Raw genomic sequence first — 27,725 nt, 5'->3', positions numbered from 1 at the left:
ACTCCGAAATGTATTGTAAACACATGCTATTATTATATCAACTGAAGCAAATTTAAGTCAAAACCTTGAAGCTTTAATTGAATTTTGTTCTAGGAACTTAATTCTGCAAAGTAAATGAAAATGTGACAGCGCTATTATCACAATTTACCATGACTTTTCTTCCTAATATGTAATAAAAATGCTCACACAAAATAATACCACAATAACAATTCTAATTAGCAAATCAAATTAGAGGCTTCATATTATTTTAACTTTATACTGACATTCTCAATGACTAGCTATCCTCCTGTATCATCATACTGTGCCAAATTATCTGCTAAATTTTCGAAACTAGCATCTGAGAAGAAATTTAATGGCTTATCGAAATTTGATTGACTTAAAGCATGCGGTTCACTTATCAAGATTTGCCATTGCTGGAATAATTTTGAAATCTCGTGCGTTAAAGGAAATTTATCTTTTTCTTCAACAGATCAAATAAAGGCGCGTCAAATTTGGAATAAATTTCCGTCTCCATGATAATAGGCCAAGAAATAATCTATTATTTCTTAATAGTGTGCTTTGGAAAATTCTTAATACTCTCATTTTGTTTCATATTTGGTTTAGTTTCTATTCCATCTATAACGTGGTCCAAGAATAAAATTTCTTTCTGAAAGAATTGACATTTCGTAAAGTTTAAACCAACATTTCCTAATTCCAAACTTTAAATATTTTCTCCAAATGGGTGAAATGGTCTGCTACATTTTGATGAACCATTAAAGATTCGAGATTATACCACTACAAAAATGTCTGGTCTCTAATCCACATTAGGAATTTATTACATTTTGAGAACACTCGGACTCGGGACTAGTCCCATTGATAAAACACAAAGGATGTATTGGCTGTCTAAATAAATAAAACTAGTACAATTATAAGATTCAGGGTGTAGTCGAATCTGGTAATATCCCATAGTGGCATCCATTGAACTGAAGACTTTTGCCCCGATAATTCGAGTAAATATTTCATCAATCGGTCCTACTTGAATTTTAGGTGAAGTGACTTTGTTGATCAATAATCTTAAATCAATCACTGGTCTGACTTCTCCAGAAGATTTTCGTCCCGTTGGATTGGATTCCTGTAGCTACTTGGACTTTCTTTCGCAATTCGTAATTTTATCTATTTATTTCACCTTCAAATTTTGGCTACATAGCTTGTGGCACAGGATATACGAGGGACAGTCAAAAAGTCCCGGAATGTTGTAGTTTTGGCATTTGTGATGCAATCACAATGAATCGTTTACTGTACTGTTCTTAGGTTGCATGTTAATGAAATTGAGAAGGATAAACAGGTTCATAACAGGCAGAGTACGAGTAGCGTAACTAAACGGAGGTGTGTGTGGTGCTCAGTTGGCACAATATCACAGATCGAGCAACGCGCAAAAGTAAAGTTCATGTGCAAATTTGAGGAAAATATGCTTCAGAGACTTTGATAGCCTTAAAAACATTTTAGCATCATCGAAAGTTTGGCTCCCAATGCTGAAAATGGGGCTTTTCGGTTTCGCTAACGTAGAAGATATCAAAACCAACGCGGTGTTTAGCTTTCAAAGACACCAAAGAAGGCCCGTCGTCGGTGTTTTCATCAATTGCAGGAGCGGTGGAACAAGTGTGTATGTGTGTGTGTTCCGAAGGTGCCAAGTTTGAAGGCGATTAAAAAATGAAATGAAATCCTTGAGTTTTACGTCCCACGATTATGTCGGTTAGGCTAAAGAAGACTGTGGTGATGAGTAATGAATGAGGTGGTGGAATAAAGAAAGTGGGAGGAAACGGGAGCACCCCGATGGAACCCACGCACATCGTGTTTGTCCACCACGAAGTTAACTTGGCGGGGGCTGGAATCGAACCCAGGATCCCAAGCACCTGAGGTGAACGCTCTACTACTGAGCCATCGCATTGAAGGCGATTAAGTAAATATGTACTTATATAGCGGTAATAAAGTTACAACAGAATTCCAGGAACTTTTTTACTGCCCGTTATATTTTCCCGATAAGTTGCTCGTTATCAGTTAATTCAATTTTATAGGGTTCGTAGGTTTTAGATACTCACAAAATGAGTGTTTATACCGAATGAGCGACTCCAATAATTTCGTTCTTGTCTTATTATCTAAATCGTTACATTCTTTTATAGAATCGTTTAATTCCTTTCCTGACATCTCGCCATAATCATTAAATTCAGAAGACAATATTACCTTCATCTGAATGCTTACTATATGTAATTCCTGAAATGAACATTTTTTGATCTCTCAAAAGTTGACTGTACTTATTATCTAGCTGTACCAATAAAATTTGTGATAAGAGAAATCTGATACTATATCCGATTTTTCAGTTTTCAGAACTAACTTTCTATTTTTACTACGTAGAATTACATTAAATTTAATGAAAAAAGGTGAACCTAATAGTAGACCTTGTTTCATATCCTTAACTGCTTAAACAGGGACATTAAAATAAATTTCCTTGAATAGAGTCAATTCCACTGAGCTTCCAGTGAGGCTTTAACTACAAAGCTTTCTTTGCCTGCAAATGCACTCAATTGTATTCTGGACACAGGATTGAGCTTAACCGATGCAAAAATGTAACCTTAACCATATATTGTAATTTAAAGGATTTAATCCCACCCCAGTGTCCCAAGGTACAATTCAGATGCATTCCCCCTATTTCGCAATTAACTGTTGGTGATGGTGATAATTTCACTCTTCATCTTTTAGTACAAAATATATATAGACTCAAACTGAATGCAGAAAACTGATAGAAGTTACACTGTACCCATTTGAAAATTTTCAATTGTTTTTCTGGTACTGAAGAAGTTTCAACTAGTTCCAGTACAGGATTTGAGAAAGCATATTGTTCAAATTCTTCCAGACATTCCACAGCTCTTTTAAGTGTGAATAGGTGAGTGGGTATTTTGTGTGTGTGCGTGTGTAACGACTTCATTCAAAATTGTTCTCTTGATTTTCCTTCTCTTGAGAAATGTGTCCATTCTTTCATGTTCACATATTATTGTTGTATTATTTCGCCTTTATATAGAACTTAAAATTCGCTCTTACTCTATTGGCCGCTTTCAATCTTCAAAATAAAATAAATAAATAAATAAACGAGAGTGTCCAAGTTGAGAATTTGTGTTGTATATTACTAGTATTTCCAATAATATATTCAATTTTCTGAAAATTTATGATAGGCAGATGAGGATTTTATTATCTAGAATTACCTGTTTAATACCCACGTTACTGTGTTTATTGAGGTTAGTGATAATTCTGCTAACAATATTATCAACGTTTAAGTGTCTAGTTGACTGAAGGAAACTTTTTCCTTGAAATTTTACATTAGTACCCTGCATTGGCGCCAGTATAATGAATATATTTTTTGTATCAGTTTGTTATGGAACAGCAATTTATCGCGAGGCTCGTCTTTGTAAAAGTTGCGAATTATTCGCTTCATTACGTTGTTTTGAATTGCAACAGAAAGTGCAGGCAGATATTTGTGACACCTAATCCAGTTCCGAGACTACCTTATGCCTCCACCCTTGACTAAGTGAAGAAAGCCAAGCTTTAAGGTGATTTCTCTACCAGCTTAGGTTAATTCCCAGAGGAGATTTTGTATCCTTATATGAATGTAAACAGTTCGGAAAAGACTTTGTTTTCACCCTGTGGTAAGTGAAGAGGGCAAAACTTTGGGCTTGTTTCTCCAACAGCCCAGGTTCCCAAAATAAACTTTATGCCCTTATATGGATATAACCTTTCACTCGGTTTCCGTGCCGCGAGAGTAGAGAAAAGAAAATGACAACGCAAACGTGGACGCATTTGCAAGAGGAATCGGAAGATAAGAAGTAGAAGATTTTCGACTTAAAGCAAATTACGGAGATTCTAGTTGTACGAATATATACATCTAAACTGAAGAAATTGGACTAAGTTGGCTATGCATAATCTATAGATAATATTCATTTTGATTCAATTTTGGTTTACCAAGAAAGATACTGTGAAATGTATATAGTTGGTTTCGTACCTCGTTCGAGTGGAATTGCTCGAATTGAATCTGAGACTTATTTATGTGAGTAAAGTTTACATGTTTATTTTCATGTGACTTAACTTCTGTTAGTCTTTAAATAAAGGTAAGACTGTATACTATTTGAGATGTTGGAGAATACCACAAATGATTGGATAAGCTTAACATTGAAGGGGTAATTACGGTACATGTATGTGCATATTTATGAAATACGATTGGAATTTAGCCTCTGCGCGTTAAGTAGATCTGGTGTCTGCTTATTTTTTTTTAGATCGGAGGTATTTAGAAGTATTCATATAGAAGTTTCAGATCCTACCAACCAGGGTTGGCTGGTTTAAACCAAGGTGGTTTAAACCAAGGTTTAAACCAGCTGGTTTTTTTTAAAAAAAAATCAACTGGTTTAAACCAAAAAACAAAAAAATGTTCGTAAAAGTGTAAGTGTTTGTAAAATCTTGATGAACACACATTTGTGGGTTATCACGTTTCACTCGTGTATTATTCGTATTATATTCAGACCTAAATTCCCCATTAATTACTCAAAAAGATTATAATACAAAAGCAACTTTTTTTATGCGTTTATAAATGTTTGGATTGAGTGTAGCCCGCTCCCCCCAGTGATTTTTAACGAATCATAGTAATTCTAACGATTCATACTAGTTCATAATGAATCGGAATCGCATGTTATAAAGATTTAAGATGTAAATCTTGTGGTAAGGAAGCTCTTTTAGTATAAGTAGTAGTAGTAGTAGTAGTAGTAGTAGTAGTAGTGGTGGTAGTTAGTAGCAATAGTAGTAGTAGTAGTGGTAGTTAGTAGCAATAGTAGTAGTAGTAGGAACGGGTTAGAAGCCCCGCAGGGGTTGGTTGGGTTCTGTTCTCGATATAAATAGTAGTAGTAGCAGCAGCAGTAGTAGTAGTAGTAGTAATAGTAGTAGTAGTAGTAGTAGTAGTAGTAGTAGTAGTAGTAGCAGTAGTAGTGACTCTTCCAGTTCCGGTGACAAAGAACTGGGGGGAGCGGGCTATACACAAGCCAAATGTTTATTTTGTGATTTTTTTGTAGTTATTATTGTTATGTAATTGCAATCGAAGAAAAATTCTAAATATTGTTTCGTTTCAATGTTTACTATTGATAAAATACATCGAAAATGCCGTACTTTTTGTGTGTGTGTGTGGGGGGGTCATACAGACCCCACGAGAGGCATTTAGTGAAATAAGTATCTTTGGTATCTATTTATGTATAAATGAGTCTGAGCCAAAGTGGACTCAAATAATTCGTATCTTTATTTACTTTTCTTATTGATATGCAGATTAAGTCGGTGTATTTCTTTAATTTGGACCAATAAAAGTCGTTGTTAACTAACTTGATCTAAATTAGTTCTTCTGTACTCCGTAGTACTTTAAAATTGTTCATATGTAATTCTGTTTAATGGTTTCATATGTGCAACTGTTTATCTTTTTGTCCTTCTGAAATGACTCTTGACAGTTATATTAAGAAGCATGTAAAGATCAGTACAACGTATTTTTTTTTAATCAGGATTCCTTCCTGAGTGAGTCGGCAGACGTATCTCATTTGTGGCCAATTACTCCTGGTTCCGAGTTCAAATGGAGGACAATTTCTCTCGGATGTAACTCGAGAAGCGGTTTTTATTCCGCTTTAAACTTATGTGACCCCTTCCAGCATAACCCGGTTGTTGCATAATAACATCAAGGCGAAACAAACTTATTTCTGTCCATATATGATATGAATATATAGAGCAAATTATTTAAACCATAAAAACCTGGTTTAAACCAAAAAAACCTGGTTTAAACCAAAAAAACCGTTTTTTTTGGTTTTTTTAATAAAAACCATGGTTTTTGCCAACCCTGCTACCAACATATGTAATTATGTGAATTACAAGGAAGTTCACAAACTATTTTTCACTTCAGGGGTTTTTTACATTGGCGATATCTTGCTGTGGTACTCCTCGAAGTTTCTTTTTAAGCTGTTCTAGTGCTCACTTCTCCTGGATATTGTCAAATGAGGAAGTGTGCCCTTCGCGGCCGAGTGCTTTCTGTACGCGTAGTGTTCGATTGTTCGATAGATGTCCGGATTCAACTTAAAAGCAACAGGTTACGATTCATACAGTATCGGTTATGAAAAGCGACGTGAAACTTATCAGTTAATAAAGTGGCGATTTTACAGCAATAAAATTCAACAACGAATAGAGAAATCTATTGCCTGAGAGGTTATTTTGTTACCAAGTATTTAAAATCTCAGTTTTGTAAAATATCCTACAAAATACTTGGTTAGAAAGTAAACTGGACATTGTTTTCCATAAATTATAGGCGGGTTTTCGAGGACCATATATAATAAATAGTTGATGACAAAGCTCTAAGTTCCAGTACAAGGCTCAGAATTTTCTCTTTTATGTTCTCGAACTTTTCCGCTTTTTTTCTTACTATTTTTCTTTCATTGTGTTCAGATGCTTTCCCACGTTTCGTCAACATCTATTTTGGTTACTTTATCAAGCTTCTCATTAACAGCTGCCCCTTATAGAGATAATATCGAACCTAACCTGGTGTTCTTTTTTGACATTTTAACTCTTTAGTTTTTTTTTTAATATGGTCTTTCAAAGCTTGCCCAGGTTATCATAAAATAAGTACCGCAGTTCAGAGAACTCTGGAGACGTAACCACTCGACAGAATGCAACCAAACTTGGTAGGAGTATATTTGGAAACATGCAGAAGCGATAGGTGTAGGAAATAAAATTAGTTCCAATTTTCGCCACTAGAGGTAATTGTAGCGCTGTACGCCATGTAAGTGCAGCGTGGAAGGAAAATCGACACTAGTGACGCTAAATGATAAGAAAGACTGTAATTACCTCTCCAGGCGCTTAATCACGCCCGCATGCGTTTCAGTGATACGGTTTTGAGGGCCACTATGTGCTAGAAGTGAATCGATGGTGATCTGAGGATTGCTTCTTTTTTCTTCCCACACTCTTTGCCTTGTGTTCAAGGGCTCACGTGTTCGATTTCCGGTGAAGACACACGTCAGTCGGATCCCATGTTACCCTGTAGGTCCCGACCTTAGAACGCCATCATCTCATACTGTACTAGTCAGCATGCATTTTCCTTGCTCAAAGACTTTCACGTCAAGGACCTGCCTTTCGGCAGGACCCCACATCATCATTATCGCTCATAACACACCAATACACCACGGGGTTATTAATAGAAGTACAAATCAATGCCACGCGTCACACGGTGCCATAATTACGGCCTTTCTTTCATTGAATATCAATATCATTTGTCTTCCATACCATACTCACCGTACTTAACACTGAACAGAAACACAATTATTTCTGGAGGCGAGATTTGACACTACTCTTTCCCTGGAATTTTGGAGAGAGCTTGCATTTTAGGGGCCACATGAAAGACTAACATTTAACTTCATTTTTGTAAGATATCCATGAATTTTAAAGGGACGCTTCAGTTGAAAAGGCCTTTTCCCCGTAAATCCCCCACTGACCACGGGGCTTTAATAGTAATAATACCACGAAACCCACAGGAGAGGTAATTACAGCCTTTCTTATCAGTTAGTGTCACTAGTGTCGTTTTTCTTCCACGCTGCACTTACTTGGTGTTGTACAGCGCCACAATTACCTCAGGTGGCGAAAATTGGAATTAATTTTGTTTTCTACACCAATCGCTTCTGCATGATCTCAAATGCACTCCTTCCAGGTTTGATTGCATTCTGTCACGAGGTTACCTCTCCAGAGTTCTCTGAACAGCGATACTTATTTTATGATAACCTGGTATAATGTCAGCGATTATTATTATTATTATTATTATTATTATTATTATTATTATTATTATTATTATTATTATTATTAAAAATATTACAATTAACTACCAAATAACAAATATTTTGGTTAGCTGTAGCAAAAAGAACAGAATGCAGCAGATTGTAAATATGTCTTTAACTTTTATTTCCTCCTTTAGCTTTCTTCAAAAGAATCGATACGAATTTTAACTTTGTTATGTATAATTTTAGCATTCTTAAAATAATTATATAAATTGTTTGCGAGGAAACCAGTTCCAACACAGTTGTGTTTATTTGTTTACATGAAATTATCGTATCAAGTTATTTATCTAGAGATAGACCATATATACAGTTTACGTAATATTATTTTCTTTCTTTCTACAGGAAGGAAATTTCAGCCCATGTGAATACATTGCAACTTTCAAACTTTACGTGAGTGTTATCTTCTCTTTTTTATACGTATATTCCTTTATTGTACATTGCATATTAAGTTTGCAACAACATTTGACTGTCTTCTTTAATGACTGGCACGTTGAATACGAAGCACCACGAAAATTAATTATATATTAGGAACGTATATTATCCTACCTCAAAGTAACTTTGATATGCATTGATACAATTGATATGCATTGACTCATGTAAACCAAGGGTCTTGTTTACACCGAATCTCTCATTTCTCTTCAATTGCATCTTTACATCGCGTATACTTTGATCAACGCAATTTTATCATCGCTTAGAAATAAACAAATGAATATGTAAAATACACTACAAACATAATTCAATCCCAAATCTGGCAACCGGCGCGCAGATAGTGAAGGTTGCTATATTTTTGATATATCATTATGCTACTACTCTCTGCTCTAAATTCGAGACATGGGGCAATAATAATAAACTTTGAACCGAAACACGAAGTTTAGTGTAGGCCGAAAGCAACACCACACTGTAAATCTAAAAACTTCATTTAATAAGTAACTGAGTTCCTGTTTGTGCTTGTTACTCTGCAACTCGGATTACATTAGGTTTGCAGATACATTTTCTAACCATTTTTCTGAAGAAGAACTTTGGCTCGTTACTAAATTTTTGTGAGACTGCCGCACTAAGCAGAGAGCATACCGCGGCTCGCCACAATATTAATAACGGTTAATACATATTATGGCAAGAAATACCGGATAAGAATGGAGTACATTTGGAGACGTGACAGAAACTATTGACCAGACCGAAGGTTCATGCCGCATACTGTCTCTCACATACTACATGAGAAGACAAAACAATATGCGAGTTTGTGCACATAATGTAAAATGAATCACCAGCATCAAAACACAACAGAAATTTCAACAGAATCCAGTACTTGAAATCGATAAATACAAACTACTCGGATCGAGAAATCAAGGTGAATGTAATGATACCTGAAAACAGACCCAACATCAATATTATCATTAAAATGTGCCAAGAAGTAACTCTCGTAGAAGTAGCAGTACCATTTAACGTGAGCCTGCTAGCATTCGAAATAGAAGTAATTGGTATAAAACTGACTTTGGTCTCAGTTGATGCAGAATTCATCCAAGATTGACACATAAAAATCCTACCACTATCCAAATTCGGATAATGTATACAGGGTGGTTCAAACTTGCTGAAATGATCATGTGTGCCGGTGCTGTGCCATCAGTCGTAGCTCAGAATAACCTCTATAATACTCATTAAATGAATGCAACAAATTGGGGATGAAACTGATGCACAGCACGGTACTTAACTGCAAAGATATGATTGAATTTAATTAAAATTCAAATGTTTTGATTTTGAAAATGACTAGTTGGGGAAATAGGTGAGAGAGAGACAGGTTGTGATTAAAAGATAAAGGAAGAGCACTAGCCTGACAGATCCGATTAGACTGGTGTCGTCATGGTCATCTGCTTGATGAAAGGTTTTCCTTGGAGGAACCTAGATGTTCTGAAGTCAGCCAACATCTGGATCTTAAGCCTGCTGGACTGTCAGGGGCGTCGAATTCTCTCTTGACGATGTGCCTCTCACAATGATGATCTCCTACACCTTCATGCCACTGCTCAGATGTCAAACTCAAAATGTGTCTGCGGCGATGAACCAACAGAATGATATTCTCGCTACATGGAGTCGGTCGTCCTCCAATGGTGGGATCTGCTCGCCTTCGATGATCCTGCACCTTGCTAAACTTCGAGGCGAATACCCCCTGTCGATATGTCCTCCGTGGTTTTGTTTGGTTGCAAAATTATGATTCTGACGTTCAGTGAACTTGGATATGTCAAGCTGGGCGAAAAGGAACGTGGAAAGGTAAAAAGGAAACTAGTCGTGTTTATTAACAAGTATGAGATTACAGAAGCTGTCTGGAAATGTACAATCTTAATAAAAGTTTTGTTCTGATGGATTTTAGAGTTCATAGTTCTGTCGTTGATAAATGTAATTTAATAAAATAATTAAATTTAGCAAATTAAGTTAAAAGTTTACACAATTATCACATAGTCACTTCACATCTAATACACAGCTACTTCACACCCCCTTCTCGAAATTGTAAATACACGAAAATTTCAATTTTCCGTAGTCCAAAAAATATCGAAGAAAATAAAAAAAAAATGTTTGTTAAAGGTAAAGAGTTCTTTATATAACAAATTGTTTGTTTTGAATCAAGCTTTCATTGCAAACTGCTGAATATGTATTTCAAAGACATTTCATGTAGTGCAGTGGGTAACCTTGAACATGTCAGGACAGCGTCTCTGGGAAGATGGAAGATAAGAAGAAAAATAAACATTAGTACTTGCATAATATTATTGTAAGTGACATGTGTTTTAAAATGTTAGTGTGGAGTTCCGTTAGTGCTCAGGGATGGGAAATGAAAGGTAGGAATAATAATAAATTCAATTATCACTAAGATAGATGATCAGAAACTTATATATATAATCATAATCAAATAAACAAATATCTCATAAATGTAGTAAAATCTAATATAGACCTCTCTGCATATATATATGTTCCTCTAATGCGAAAAATAATTTCAATATCAAACGTGACTAATACGCGAGAAGAAAAAAAAAAAAAGTTGTAATACTATCTAGCTAACCAAAGATAGTAAAGTTAGACGGCACAAGAAGGGTACTTATTTCAGTTCGAGAAAAATGAGCTTTAAGTTATTTAGGCTTAAAGCGTCCGTTGACTGGAAAAGAATTGCAAGATATGATTATAGCCCCATATACTGGCTGTAATCAAACTATATGAAATCAGTACGACAGAACTATTTACTACATGTAACCTAAAACCCTAACTAACATGAATTCTTATTTTCATCTTCTCTCTTCTTAAATGTTGTTCTCTTCGGGCATCGAATCCTGGACATCGATCATGGCATCAAATCCTGGACATCTAAAAGGATGGATCATGGTTCTTGTAGTCTTGACATCAATCGTCTTGCATGTTCTTGATGTAACATCAAAACATGTATTCATATTAGAGATGCAAGGGTTCGGGAAAAAAACGGCTTTTTTGGAAAAGCTCTGTTTTTTCTGCTTCGCTTTTTTGCTTGGGAAATTTTGGGCTTTTTTCAAAATTCTGCTTTAAATTGATAAAGCAAATTTTGTTTTACTTCTCTATAACACAAAAAGTCATTTAATTAGTGATTGATGCCGATAATAATATAAAACCTAAAAAATAAACCATTAATTTCGAAAAGATATTTCAAACAATTTTACTTCTTAACATATTTACGTTATGAATTCCAAAGGATTAACCAATGTATATAATAAGATTTTTTAACCTCCTATATACAAAAGTAAGCAAGGTTGGCAAGAGCCATGGTTGTTTTTGAAAATGCCAAAACCCCTTTTTTTTGGGGGGGGGGGGAGTTTAAACTAGGTTTTTTGGGTTTAGATATTTTGCTTTATGTATTTATATTACATATTGGCAGAAATAAGTTTGTTTCGCCTTGGTGTTATTATCCAGCAACAGGGTTATGCTGAAAGAGGTCACATAAGCTTAAAGAAGTCCGGTCAGTAAATTTCTTACATTAGGAAACTCCCGCCCTAGCCATCGGGAAAATCCCGTCATTACTCTAAATGTAAAACAATAAGGGAAAAATCCTGTTATTGCTTTGCATGTAAAATTTGAAAAGTCAACGTATCATAATTAGTACGCTAAAGCTGAGGTATTAAATTACAAATTTAGTACGTACACTCATGTCCAAAATTATTGTCGCATGTCTATAAATATTTTGTTCTAGGAATATAATTTGATAACGAATTCGCCCGGTATTTCTTATAATGTTAGTATGTGTATAATCGGCAAATACATGTATGTGGCAAATTTCATGTCAAAAGAACAGTAAATAAGAACAATAAAACGAAAATAAAACTTTTTTGTCCATTTAGCAACATTTTGTTTTACTCATTCTAATTTTCGTATTTATAATTCTTTTCCTGTGAAATTTACCACAAATATACATTTTCCGATTATACACAAAATATCAGTATTAGAAGTGCCCTGCAACATCATTATCAAAATTATATTCGTACAAGAAAACAGTTATAGATATGCGACAATCATTTTGGACATGAGTGTACATATCATTGAAAGTCCAATCCAAGCTAATGTTGGAAGCTACGTAGGCAATCGATAAATTTTCCCAATTTCTATCAATATATTTAAGCAACCTTGGCTTCTTTATAAAACAACAGGTATTCAGGCATGCAGAAATATACAATTTGGTTTCGTTTCGTATGTTCAGGCTTAACATCTTTACGTAATACCGAGGTTATCAAGGAGAAGACTTTCGCTTAAAGTTACATCCGAACAGCTACTTTGTTTACGCATGTAAAAAGGGTTGTGGTTCGACCGAAAAATGAACATGGGACACCTTGATTAAAAGGTGAAAAGGAAATAAAACTAATGCAGATGGTTTGATGTGTGGAAACATCACCATGAAGTTCACACGATTCGCATTTTTTGTTCTTTTTATTTTTTGGGGTGGGAGGGGGGTTAAACCAGTTGTTTATTTAATTAAAACAGCTGGTGTAAACCAGCCAACCCTAATAGTAAATACTTCTTTAAAAAATACACAAATAACTAGCAAAATTGTATGTAGTATTTTTACTTCAAAATATTCCATACCCTCTTTTTGGAACAAAATAAAATTAAAATCAAACATAAGAGAAATACTTAGATTATATGATACAGTTAAATGCTACACATCTAGAGCTTTTGGTTCTGTATATTCTTGAAATTCTATAGTTTTATATAACCACCATCACGGTTTACTCAGTCCTCAAGTTTTCTGAATTTTTAACAAGAGGGATTCAACATATGAAGGATGTGAGGCAAGAACATGGTAACCCACAATTTTACTATTTTAAGAAAATAGAGATTTTCTGGTGCACAATCCATTTTGAAAGTCGGAAAGCTGATTTTTCACATAAGACTATACATGAAAGATTAAACGAAGCGGTATGCGTTGCTGCCTATCTGGTGCAGCATAACTCAGCAATTCAAAATTTGTTGGCTACCATGTCCTTGACTCACACCCTTCATATCATTACGGAACTCTCCCCACCCCACCACCACAAAAAAAGGAATACGGAATATATTTAAGTTAAAATAAATACAACTGCACAACAAACATGACTGAGTTGAGCTTTTGCGCTTCTATCGGGAAGTCCGGGATTCAACCCAGCATTCGACCATTCTCACAAAGCTTTTTTTCATTCCATCTGTGAAGTAGAAATAGTGCGTGTACTGTGAGTTGGCCGACTTCCTTTCTTATTGTTTTTAAATTGTTATTATTACTAAGTACCAGCGGTGACGGTTTTGCGAAGGTTAGGAAGGCGGTCTTTCGGAGTGAAGCCTGTTCAACAAAATTACGGAATGTCTAAAACAAACGAAATATCTATTAGTTATGCCTTTACTCATAAACTTTAAGCTACCGTCAAATTAAAAATACGAATGTTTAGAAAAACTAAACATTAGTGAGAAAAACCCCTCCCAAAATACTTTTCTAAATCTGCCACTGATTCTCAGTATAAAATGATCTTCAAGGTTGTATCCAGAAGATTATCGCTAAATATATAAACGAAACGAAATATTAGTTATGCCTGTACTCATAAACTTCAAGCTCCTCCCAAATAAAATTAGAACATTTTAGAAAACGAAACAATCAGAGAAACCCCTCCCAAAGTATTTTTTAAATCCGCTACTGATTATTTGTATAAATTAGGTTGTGTCCGGAAAATTATTGCTAAATCGTTGCACAGCTATAGTATAACAGAAATGTGGAAGTACGGTTTGACGGATATACTGAAAAACATACGCTTTGACGAATATATAGAAAAACATAAGTTTAACTTTTGCGCTAGAAGCTAGAGCACTAAGCTCTTAGAAATGAAACACGGATAACAAACTAAAATGATCTAGAGAAGAAAAATGTCGATAACTCAAAAGTTAAAATAAAGTTAAATAGTCTCTAAAATTGCCCTCAAATGTTAGCTTTAATTCTTAAAATCCCGGCGGGAGCCCACGTGGTTCGGATTCCACGTTAATCAGTAGGTCCACGTCTCATATAGCCTCGCTGCTGAAACGGACGTTAAACTAAAAAAAAAAAAAAAAAATAAATAATGAATTCTTAAAACATGCTCCATCCATCTTGATGGTGAATTTCAGAGCGAAATATGGCATTTAGGTCATGGAATTGTTATCTAACTATAACATATACTATAAGAAAGCTATTTAGATAGAAAAATAATGAAAATGAAAAAAGCCAAAATTTCCAAAATTCTCGTTTTTTCCCAAAAAGCCGGCTTTTTATGTGAAAAAAACATCGATTCAAAAAAGCCGGCTTTTTTTGCATCTCTAATTCATATACATGACGTTAATTTTCTTTATTCTTCACATAGTCACATTTCAAAAGAATAAATAAAACTTTTGTAGTCATACGTTGTCCAAGCAAAAGAAATGTTACAAGTCTTGAAGATACCAACGTGTTCCAAGTTTTCGAAGTGTACCACCGGTGAATTTGGATGCACAATTCAAAACTAGGATAAACTAACTTCTAAGCGTGGCCAGTGCTAAAAGAAAGTTCATCATCCATCTACAAGGTGTTCCTATCTACAATCCAATTTTCAACAAAAGTAATCCACATAGATGTTACGTGCGGACAGACAAACTAACAGATTCTTCTTGATCAATAGGAAAATATATTGGGAGTAATCGCTGATAAATGTCCCAATTTTCTCTGTCATAATCACAAAATACAACACGTTCTGTATCATCAAGATGTTCCTCTAAATATATTCTTGCTGTAGCCAAAGTAATTTTGGCAGCTTCTAACTTCGGAAATTTAAATGTTCCAGTCGAGATGTTAGGCAGTACAATTGTAGAAATATCATTTTCCAACATTACTTTAAAACAATTTTTGTACGTTTCTCGTAAAATTTTGTCTGAATTCCGTGGTCCACATGCCATAATTACATGATTAGCTGGTAAACGATAACCATGGACAATTTTCGCTTGTCCTGGTTTTAACGATGATATGGTCAAACATTCTTCTAAAACTTCAGTTCCCGGAGCATCTTGAATAGCCTTATCTGCACCACCTAATGGAGTTAAGGTTTCATTTATCGGATTAACCAAGGCATCTGCTTTTATACCCACTATATTACTTTTATAAATACTAATCTTCTGGTTGAAGGCAATATTACAAGCAAATTTTGGTTTTTCTTCTGTGGAATTCTTCCCTATAGTTGCCCACGTTGGTAGATTTTTGGCAATCACAACATCTTTGATGTTAAGAGAAGGGATGAAAACCTCTTTTTCTACACATTGTTTCCTGGGGTTGAAAATCTCTTCAGTAGGTGGTCCTTGATGGTCTTCGCGTCTCGTCTTCTTCTTCTTCTTCATCGTATGGTTTTCCCTGCAGACGTTGATGGGCATCTCTTCGTCAGAGTCTTCAAGGTGATCTTCAACTTTCGAGCTTTCCTTCTCATAAAACTTTTTCAATCTCTGGACTGCTATGCTGTCTATCTTATAAGATCCTCGGGCGGTCTTGTACTTAACAAAATAGGAATTTGGATTTTCCACTTCTTCAATTATGCCTGGACCAATAAACTTTCCGCTGAATGCTTTGGCGTGACCTTTTTTCCTTGTAGTGTCTAATATCCAAACTTTTTCTCTTTTAAAAGCAAGTTTCGTACGCCTCTTGTCAAAAAATTCTGTCGCCGTTTTATGACGTTTGTCAAGACTTTCTTGCGCTGTCCCTAATCTCTTGTAATTGCAGTAAACGAATGGCATTATCTTCGTATTGACACGAGGTATTTAAAATTGCCTGATGAAGTAACCTAGGTTTAAAGCCAAAAAGACATTCGAATAGTGAAATTTGAGACGATAAATTCTTGGTGACGTTAAGCGAAAAAAACTATAGGTTGTAATAAGCCAATCCATTCTCCTAAATCTTTGTCACATAAAGCTGATTTCAATCGTTGTTCTATATTCCTAATACCAATTTCACAAACACCATTACTGTAATGCCCATGTACATTTACAAAACGCATGTTAGCACCAATCATAGCACATAATTCTTTAAATAGTCCACTAGTGAATGCACTGCCTTCGTCTAAAACAATTTCATAAAAATTCCAAACTAAAATTACTTTATGATAAAGAAATAAAGCCCAAGTACTTGCTGTAACGTCAGGAAGGAATCTGCAGTTATATATCGATTACAACTGTCGACTACTATAACTAAATATTTGTGATTCAACATATTATTGTGAGAATAATTCCCACCTATGTCAATGTGTAAACGGTAGAAGGGCTGAACTGAGGGATAAGTAAGCAATGTACCATACGGAGAACCAATTTTCGATTTTAAAATTTGACAAGTCGTACACCCGCGATATTTCTGATATATATATTTCTTCATGTTGGAAAATACACTGTTTTTACTGATATATCATAGGTTTTAGAATAACCAGAGTGAGCTGACCCTAATACAGATGTGTGACAGGCATTAAAAAATTTATAACGCAAAGAAGTAGGAACTGCAACTAAAAATTTTATACCTTGAGAAGTTCTCTGTTTTCTATTCAAAATACCATCCTTAATAGTAAAATATAACGCTTTGCATTCTATTTTAAGATTTCTATCTTCTTTTTGTTCCAACTAAGAAAAGATATCTTTAAAAAAGGGATCTTTACGCTGCTCTGTTGCCAGATTTGGTTCATCTAAAATTGAAAGTGAATTTACTATGTCCTGAGTAAACAAAATTTTTGGATCTTCTTGATTCTTTTTCTCATCTTCCAAATCTCTAGGGGGGGGGGGGTTAGAAAAACGTGAAATAGCATCTGTTTCTATGTTGCTGGAACCACTGATATGTGAAATAGTAAAATTATAAGACTCAACCATCTGGGAATTTTACTTACATTCTTTGTTTGCTTCAAATACAATAAACTGTGACAATCCGTCTTCAAATAAAAATGACGTCCCAAAAGAAAATATCTAAGTGAACTTAAAGAATACAGCAATGCTAGTAATTCAAGCTGATATGGGTGTAATTTTCTTTCACTAGGAGATGTCGCGCGACTACAATAACTAATAGGAACCAGATTTGTATCGTCAGGTGAATTTTGAGGTTGCTTAATTAGTCAAGAAAGGGCAACTTTGCTGGCATCAAAATAGAGATAAAGATAATAATCATGCTTATATCTCATCAAACAAGGAGCTGAACTGATGGCTTGCTTGATATTATTGAATGCTGTCTCTTAAGGTTGTTTCCAGTCAAAAGGAGCATCTTTGTTTAACAAAGAAAGTAAATCTATATTGTCCATTCTTCTTTTTAACAAGCATTACCGGAGAATTATAAGGACTAATAGTAGGCTCAATGATGTTAGTTTTCAATAAAATATCTTTGTTTTTTGATTTCATCCCGCAGATGATATGGGATGGCAAATTGCGAGTGACTGACTGGAATGTTGTCTACTAATTCAATTTTATGCTTATATCATCTAGCACTACCATAATCAAATTCATTCCAAAAAAAACTAGAATAAAATTCCTGTGCTAAGTCATAGAATTGCTGTTGTTGATGTGGCAACAATTCAGGGTTAACATTTACACGATATTTATCGTAACCTTCAGGAAAAGGTTTTGTATCTACTGCATTGACTTGATGGACCTTATCGTTAGCGCAATTTTGTTTCTTGAAGTTGGTATCACTGATGATATATTTGGGAAAACGCAAAACAACATCTTTTTTCAAATAAAGTTTACTTTTGGTAGGATGAATCACAGAAATTACTGGATGAATTTCGTCTACAACTGATTTACGCACAAAAATTTCTGCCTGCGTATCTATTAACTCATTGGTAACAAGTAAATTGCGAGTACCTACAAGATCATTTACTTTCTTTAATGTAACCTGAACACTTGAATTCGAAGGTAAAGCAACAGAACGAGCCACTAAAAATTGAGGTTTATATAATTTTGTTATATGGTTAGAAATTTCATGAAAAGATACGTATAGCGGCAATTCGACTCTTGGAGGAATACCAAAGTTAACAAAACTGAAAGAATTCTTATTGTGATCAACCATTGCAAGATGATTTTTTATACGGAAAATCTTTATACACTCGAAAAGGATGTGTAAAATACTGTCCTCCTAATTTAAATTTCACTAAAGTGATTTGATCACTTTCTTGAGAATTTCCAGTGACGCCACGAATAGAAGTCGTTCCTTTAAGTATTTTATGCTTATTACTTAAACTATTGCCAGAAATTATGCTGATAGTGCTGCCTGAATCCAATAGAAATAATGCGGCTTATTATCAATATATACTTTAATATGAGGCAAATCAGCTTCATATTGAATAGGCACGTGATATCGCTTAGTATTTCTAATATTATTACACACATTTCTGTCTGCTTTATTCCTATGATTCGACTTAACATTCTCATTTACATTGACTGTTAACGGAAGCAATGGGCTGTGAATGAGAGAAGGATGCAAGAGCTGGATTTCTGCGCTCCAAACGCGAACGCTCATAAGATTGTATACACACAGATTTTCCTTTGTGTGCATGAGAAACTTTTGGTAGCGCAGTTCGTTGCACGAGATCTTCAAGTTGAACTTTGATATCCTTTAACTGAGCGACCAAGCTATTTTTTTCTGCAGGCTGACAGTACGTTCTGTTCATTAGCTTCTAAATATTTTCTTTTAGCTGTATAGCATTATTACCAACAGGATTCGTCTGTTATTGTCAAGGACTTCGATTGCTGACTACGCATGCTGACAAGAAAATTAATTCTTTCCTCTAAACCTAAGAACTTTGCTAACTCAATAACAGTTTTAAATGATTTTCTTGCCATCTCAGAATAGAATGAATGCGATAGCCTGTCTATTATCAAGTTGATTTGTTCGGTCAACGGCATATTCGGATCGTACTCTAGTATTCATTTCCACTTATGAAAATTGTAATCTAAAACAGGTTCAGAATTAACTGTTCCCTATTTCTCATTTCCTGCTCCAAAGCTTGTGAAACTATATTATCCTGATTAGCCTCTATTAATTTATTCTTAATCTGAACAAACCTAAGATTATCATATTCTGCGGTCGATTGTAAAGCTAACAAAAAAGTACGAGCCCCATTTTCTAAACAATATAGCAACAAATGACGTTTCTGTACATCACGAAGGTTATGAAGGATAGAAAAATCCTCAAAATGATTAAAAATGACTGAACTGATTCGTTCAATTTACTAGAAAATCTGGGAGGTTTTACTAAACGATCTAACGGAAATGAAATAACTGTAGTATTCTCCAATATAGCTATTATTCTAAATCACAATTCCTAATCACACTAATAAATAAATAACTTACACTACTATGTATATATATATATATATATATATATATACGACACCAAAATATAACAACTTGGAAAAATCTCTTCTCACCCACTTAATCATTCAACTAAGAAATAAAGAAACAAAAATTACTCTGAGCAAATGCACAAACGTAGCGAGGGTAGACGGGTCGGCTAAAACTAACTCTACTCAATTTCTCTCATAAAAAAAAATTAAATTACACTGTATACTGTACTTAAAATGCATCGTCATATGTTCAACTAAATAGGATTTCTTTTAAAAATCCCTAATATACTTCACTTAACTATCGAAACTATGAAATTTAGGATCGTTACAACGGCGCAAGCATCACAGCATCTCCATCATGTGCCGTTGCTGTGCCATCAGTCGTAGCTCAGAATAACCTCTATAATACTCATTAAATGAATGCAACAAATTGGGGATGAAACTGATGAACAACACTGTACTTAACTGCAAAGATATGATTGAATTTAATTAAAATTCAAATGTTTTGATTTTGAAAATGACTAGTTGGGGAAATAGGTGAGAGAGAGACAGGTTGTGATTAAAAGATAAAGGAAGAGCACTAGCCTGACAGATCCGATTAGACTGGTGTCGTCATGGTCATCTGCTTGATGAAAGGTTTTCCTTGGAGGAACCTAGATGTTCTGAAGTCAGCCAACATCTGGATCTTAAGCCTGCTGGACTGTCAGGGGCGTCGAATTCTCTCTTGACGATGTGTCTCTCACGATGATGATCTCCTACACCTTCATGCCACTGCTCAGATGTCAAACTCAAAATGTGTCTGCGGCGATGAACCAACAGAATGATATTCTCGCTACATGGAGTCGGTCGTCCTCCAATAGTGGGATCTGGTCGCTTCCGATGATCCTGCACCTTGCTAAACTTCGTGGCGAATACCCCCTGTCGATATGTCCTCCGTGGTTTTGTTTGGTTGCAAAATTATGATTCTGACGTTCAGTGAACTTGGATATGTCTAGCTGGGCGGAAAGGAACGTGGAAAGGTAAAAAGGAAACTAGTCGTGTTTATTAACAAGTATGAGATTACAGAAGCTGTCTGGAAATGTCCAATTTTAATAAAAGTTTTGTTCCGATAGATTGTAAAGAGTTCATAGTTCTGTCGTTGATGAATGTAATTTAATAAAATAATTGAATTTAGCAAATTAAGTTAAGAGTTTACACAATTATCACATAGTCACTGCACATCTAATACACAGCTACTTCACACATGTAATATGCATAAAATAATGCTGTATAGAATAACTTCATGTAGTAAAAATATGGCTCACGTGAGGACTTCAGTACTCTTAAAGTAGAAGAATGAACAGTTTTACAAAAGTACATTTTTTTTTTGTTTCTTTGAAATTGTGTCCATATGCATACACAGGGTGACACCAAAAAATTATATTGTTTTTTGAGTGAAAACAAGCAGTGAAGAGTCAGAATTATGTTGAAACGGACGCAGAATATATATATGTCAAAAATATATATATTACCATCTGTCATATGAACTATCTACCTGGATAAAGGTTCAAACCTTAGCCCACAGGTGAGCATATGTCTCATAGGTTTCAGTCCAGATACCAACAAAAAGTTTCGGTGGGATCGAAAGAACTTCAGATACTTTTAACGTTTAGCGAACGTCGAAATGATGACGGGACTTGGGAAAGCTTCATTGCTACTCAGGAACTTAATAATGTTGCGAAAGTACACAGACTGTTGCCGTGCTTATAAAGAATGTGAGGAAAAGCTACAAACATCGTCTCCTGCAAAGAAACGTCTGCGATCTGTGTCAGAGTTCCACTGGAAAACCAATTTTTTATTCTCTTGTGAAAGAATTGATTTCCATCACCCAGAGCGTCAAACATTTCACATAGCCAAAACGCTACAAATTCGCGAAAATTTTCTTTCACACTGCAGCATTCGAAATGGGGTTGTGAAAGTTGCAGGAAGGTTTCACACTTGCGCTGATCTTGTTACAGCTGAAACTGTTTATCACAAGTATTACCATGATCGAATTCCCCTGAACAAACAATGTCCTTTGCAACTGTCACAGAAAGTAGTAAAATGAAGGTCAAATGCAGCATACACCTGGTCGGAAAGTAAATAACGAGAAAGACAAAGCATTTTTTGTTGTTTGAGTGGCTGGAAAATAAATCAGACTACGAGTTTATGACAGTAACAGAGCTACGTGATGTAATGAAAAATTTAGCTGCAAAAGAAGAAATATATTCCGTGAAATGGTTAAGACAAAACTGATAGAATGTTATGGTGATAATCTGTCTTTTAGTACTCTTCCTGGTAAGCCAGAAATTGTATGCTTTTGTGATATGGTGAAGTATTTGATACAAAAGAATCGGTATGAAAATACGCACAAAAATTATGAGGTGAGAAAATTCAGATAGTGACACTAGCAGCAAAGATTAGAAAGACGAAGATTCGTGAGCACGTGTACAATGTTAATACATACCCAGAAATGGAAGAGATGAGAGATGCCAATCTACTCAAGTCATTGCTTTCTATATTATTGTAAACATTGCTGCATACCTTATTCCTTCTGCGACGATAGAGGCGTCACTTGGTCATGCGATCATCTGTGCCTGCAGACCGAGATCTACGATTCCCCAGCAATGCTTGGTGTCGGATTGCAAATTAATCTTCCATTTAGAACTCACTGGTTGATAGAAGAACTGTACTATCTAGGATTTTCAGTCCCTTACAGTGAAGTTATGCGTTGCAAGCAGTCGGTAGTAGTTTCTGATATTGATGACATCTTGAAAGAGTTGTAATCTAAAAATTTTATTCAGTGGGCTGCAAACAACGTTGATCATAACATCAACACCGTTTACGAAACAAATACGTTCCACGGCATAGGTGTATAATAGCAATGACAACTCCAGTAAAACGTCAGTTACCGGACAACAGGCTATCTAGCAACTATCTAAAATACTTAAGACTAGTGCCAGTACTCAGAATTTGCAAGTACCTCTTACCGCGTATGAATAAGATAATATCAGTGCTTTATTCTCTGTACCAGCTAAAGCCAATTTTATAAAGGTAATTAAAAAAGTTCTATCGCTTTCTGTGGAGGTCTGTGTTCAATTGGCCTTCACAACGTGAGTTGAATGCAAATGGAGATAAAGCGAAGGGCAGTTGTTGGTGTGGATATATCCAACATACTATCTGATTGTGGCAGTTCAGTTACACCATGAACTTGCGTAAGAACAGAGTGTACATGAGACCTTCACAGAGCGTCATAAGGGTGTGTATGCTGTACGAGTTCAAACTGGGGTCAAACGCCGCTGCAGCGGAGCGGAAGATATGCCAGGCCTTTCATGAGGGTGTTTTGACTACGCGGACAGTGCACTGGTGGATTAACAAGTTTAAGGACGGTGACGAAACACTCAAAGACGCACAACGTGCTGGAAGTCCAACATATGTACAAAATGAAGATCTTCAGATAACAATTGAGACGAACAGTGGCCAGACGTGTGAGGAACTGGGACCACAATTCAGTGTGAGTGGAGAAACCATTCGGCAGCACCTCCATCAACTTGGAAAGCTCTACAAGTTGGGTTGATGGGTCTCACATGGTTTGAGTCCAGGCCAGAAGCAACGCGAGCAGACATCTGTGTTTCTTAGCTGTTTCGTCTGACGAAGGAACTATTACTGGTTTGGGTGTTGAGATGTGATAAGAAGTGGGTCTCGTACGAAGCTCCACGGCCGTTATCATTGGTTAGCATCCCATGAACACGTTCCAAAACAACCGAAAAAGCACTGCACCAGAAGAAGGACCTCGTGTGTGTTTGGTTTACTACTCGCGGCATCGTGCATCGGGAACTGCTACCAGGTGATCAGAGAATCAATGCAACTGTGTACTGTCAGTAGTTGAGCCGTGTTCAAGAAAAATTCAAAACTATGAAGCCAGAACTTCTGAATCGAAGGGGCCCTCCTGTTACAGGACAACGCTAAGCCCCATGTGGCTGTTATGACGCAGGACACCATTCTACGTCTTGGATGGCAAACACTATTGCATTCGCCATACTGTCTGGACATTGCTACGTCCGATTATAACCTGTACCATTCCTTGAACAATTACCTCAAAGGACACCCGTTCAAATTCCTAGTAGAGGAGCAAAATGCACTACATAACTTCTTTGCTTCACAGTCTACCGATTTCTACCGCGATGGAATCCGTGGCCTTCCAGTACGTTGGCAAAATATTGTCGATGCTGATGGTGCTGCTTGAAGATCTTCAGGCAGCAATTGAAGCGAACAGTGGCCAGACATGTGAGGAACTGGGACTACAATTCAGTGTGAGTGGAGAAACTATTCGACAGCACCTCCAGCAACTTGGGAAGCACTACAAGTTGGGTCGATGGGTCCCACATGGTTTGACTCCGGACCAGAAGGCAACGCGAACAGACACCTGTGTTTCTTAGCTGTCTCATCTGAGGAAGGAACTATTTCTGGTTTGGGTGTTGACATGTGGTGAGAAGTGGATCCTATACGAAGCTCCACGGCGCCGTCATCATTGGTTAGAACCAGTTCCAAAACAGCAGAAACCAGCACTGTATCAGAAGAAGGCCCTCCTGTGTGTTTGATCAGGACCTGCTACCAGGTGGTCTAATCATCAATGCAACTGTGTACTGTCAGCAGTTGAGCCGTGTTCAAGAAAATCTCAAAACTCTGGAGCCAACACTTCTGAATCGCAAAGGGGTCCTCCTGTTACAGGCCAACGCTAAGCCCCACGTGGTTATTATGTCCCGGGACACAATTCTACGTCTTGGATGGCAAAAACTATTGCATCCGCCATACTCTCCGGACATTGCTACGTCCAATTATCAGCTGTTCCATTCCTTGGACAATCACCTTAAAGGACACCAGTTCAATCCCTAGTATAGGAGCAAAATGCACTTGATAGCTTCTTCGCTTCACAGTCCACCGATTTCTACCACGATGGAATCCATGGCCTTCCAGAACGTTGGCAGAGACTGTCGATGCTGATGGGGACTATTTTTGATGTTCCAGGTACGTCTTAGGTGACATATCAATGTTTGAAGATGGTGGGTGAAATAGCGACAGAACTTTCTTGGTTACCTTTATACAACTGAAGTCAGTAATTGTGTTTGCCACTATTTTAAATTGTGATGTGGTGTGGTATATAAGTTGGACTTTTCACAACTGTCAATCCAAGACCCAGCTGGTCTAGTTACATGCAGAGTATGTACATCGATTCATTAGTTGAAAAACCTGGAATGGATCTCCTGCCTTTCATTGACCTTACTCCAAGCGATTAGGCTTGTGTATACTGTATTCTTAAATATATTAAAAACCAAGCTCATCAGCTCAATGTTAACTACGTCCCAGCATCGGTGATATATATGGTAAGCGGTAAACCATATGCAGGGGCACTGAGAGTTCATTTGCTAACTGAAGTTGGTTTAATGACCTTGTTGTTAAAAAGAATAATTCCTGACACAAAAATTCATGAGTGGAAACATGATTTGACAATTTTAATATCAGGCAAAGGTAAAGTTAAGATTGGGAAAGCGAAATGTGAAGTCAACAATTATGACTAAAAGTGGTATAAATGAGTACGCTTAGACTCTGTCCTTTGAGTCGCAAGCAGATACGTCTATCTCAGATGAAAACCTGAACTATCTGAAAGATGTATACAACAAACTAGAATCGCATGAATATATTCAGAATGCTGCCAGTGAATGTGCCGCACTCCTCAAACTACAAAACGAAATACACAGAGAGACAGAACACCTATCTTTAATACCGCGGAAAGCAAAATCGTGATTTCAGTACCTTTAGTACATGAGAAGTGAAAATGTTCGTTCGCGCAGAAAGAACTACAATTGAAATTTTAACCTATCAGCTGTCGAAAATATGCAGAACCTCTTTGAAGTTGGTGGCCGCAATCAATGAGTTAAGTACCAGTGTGTATCTCTAAATGGTGACAGAACTTCATGATGCACCATCCATGGCTTCACGAAAAATAAAATAAAAAAGAAATGAACAACTTTCATACAATTCGCCTCTCGAATCGAATGTAGGCTGGACTCTGAACAGATTTAGACATGGACCAGTGCATGTTGAAGATTGTCAAAAGCCAGGGAGATTAACCAGGAATCCGGGAATGACAGAAAACAATCGCTTTATGTGAATTTACAGTTTGTGCAAGTGTGCATCCGTTCACGATGCAATGTGCTTATTTTCTGGTATAAGTTTGAAACATTTTGTCCTACCCTCTATGTGCGCATAGACTTCTATCTTGAAAGGGTTGTATATATCTAAAACTGTACAGTCTTTCATTTTGAAGGGATTAAAGTCCTCACATGTAAGTAATATTTTTACTACATAAAGTTATTCCATACAATATAATATTATCCACTTTCATTGTATGTAATTTTAGCAACTTTCGACCATCTCGTATACATTATCCCAACTTGGATAGCAGTGGGCTTTTAATGTATCAATCTTGGATGGATTCTGCATGATATGAGATCCAAATCAGTTTCATATCAATTACTTCGTGGTTGACCCTAATTTTTAGCTATTGCACCCACACTAGGTGACTCATAACATACGTAAAACATTTAGTACGAAAATTGAAAGACCTGGCAAGCGAAATAATATATATATATATATATATATATATATATATATATATATATATATATATATATATAATATAAAGGTAATTAAGAAAGTTCGTCGCTTTTTTAGGGAGGTGTGTGTTCAATTGGCCCTCACACCGTGAGTTGAATGCGAAGGGAAATAAGGCTAAGGTTAGTTGTTGTTGTTGTCGGTATATCCAACATACTACCTAGTTGTGACAGCTGAGTTACACTGTGAACTTGCCTAAGGACAGGTGAACATGGGACCTCTACAGATGGTCATAAGAACGTGTATGCTGTATGAGTTCAAACGGGACGAACGCCGCTGCAGCGGGGCGAAAGATGTACCAAGCCTTTGGTGAAGGTGTCGTGACTACACGGACAGTAAAGCGGTGGTTTAACAACTGTAAGGACGGTGACGAAACACTCGAAGACGCACCACGTGCCGCAAGACCAAACATGTACAAAAAGGAAGATCTTCACGCAGCGAACAGTGGCCAGACATGTGAGGAACTGGGACTACAATTCAGTGTGAGTGGAGAAACCATTCGGCAGCACCTCCAGCAACTTGGGAAGCACTACAAGTTGGGCCGATGGGTTCCACATGATTTGACTCCGGACCAGAAGGCAACGCGAGCAGACACCTGTGTTTCGCAGCTGTCTCATCTGAGGAGGAAACTATATCTGGTTTGGGTGTTGACATGTGATGAGAAGTGGGTCCTGTACGAAGCTCCACGGCGCCGTCATCATTGGTTAGAACCAGTTCCAAAACAGCAGAAACCAGCACTGCATCAGAAGAAGGTCCTCCTGTTTGTTTGATCAGGACCTGCTACCAGGTGGTCAGATCATCAATGCAACTGTGTACTGTCAGCAGTTGAGCCGTGTTCAAGAAAACCTCAAAACTCTGGAGCCAACACTTCTGAATCGCAAAGGGGTCCTTCTGTTACAGGCCAACGCTAAGCCCCACGTGGTTATTATGTCCCGGGACACAATTCTACGTCTTGGATGGCAAACACTATTGCATCCGCCATACTCTCCGGACATTGCTACGTCCAATTATCAGCTGTTCCATTCCTTGGACAATCACCTTAAAGGACACCAGTTCAAATCCCTAGTATAGGAGCAAAATGCACTTGATACCTTCACTTCACATTCCACCGATTTCCACCGCGATGGAATCCATGGCTTTCCAGAACGTTGGCAGAAGATTGTCGATGCTGATGGGGACTATTTTTGATGTTCCAAGTACGTCTTAGGTGACATATCAATGTTCGAAGATGGTGGCTGAAAAAGCGACAGAACTTTCTTGGTTATCTTTATACAACTAAAGTCAGTAATTGTGTTTGCCACTATTTTAAACTGTGATGTGGCGTGGTATATAAGTT

At 36.5% G+C, this 27,725-nt stretch overlaps 1 protein-coding gene across 5 annotated transcripts in view; it reads left to right on the top strand.

Annotated features, from left to right (window-relative positions):
• The window catches only part of LOC145693379 (uncharacterized), a 376,924-nt gene that overhangs the window by 74,429 nt on the left and 274,770 nt on the right, over positions 1–27,725 (top strand). For all 5 annotated transcript variants that reach the window (XM_081769325.1, XM_081769321.1, XM_081769322.1 and 2 more), the window contains one exon: positions 8,211–8,258. In XM_081769325.1, coding sequence (XP_081625451.1) covers positions 8,211–8,258 — 48 coding nt within the window. The remainder of the gene's footprint in view (positions 1–8,210; positions 8,259–27,725) is intronic.

This window comes from Thermobia domestica, chromosome 8 (genome assembly GCF_964235325.1).
Source record: "Thermobia domestica chromosome 8, izTheDome1.hap1.1, whole genome shotgun sequence".
Lineage (NCBI taxonomy): Eukaryota > Metazoa > Arthropoda > Insecta > Zygentoma > Lepismatidae > Thermobia > Thermobia domestica.
The sequence above is the reverse complement of the archived record's forward strand: the minus strand, read 5'-3'. Positions and strand labels throughout refer to the sequence as shown.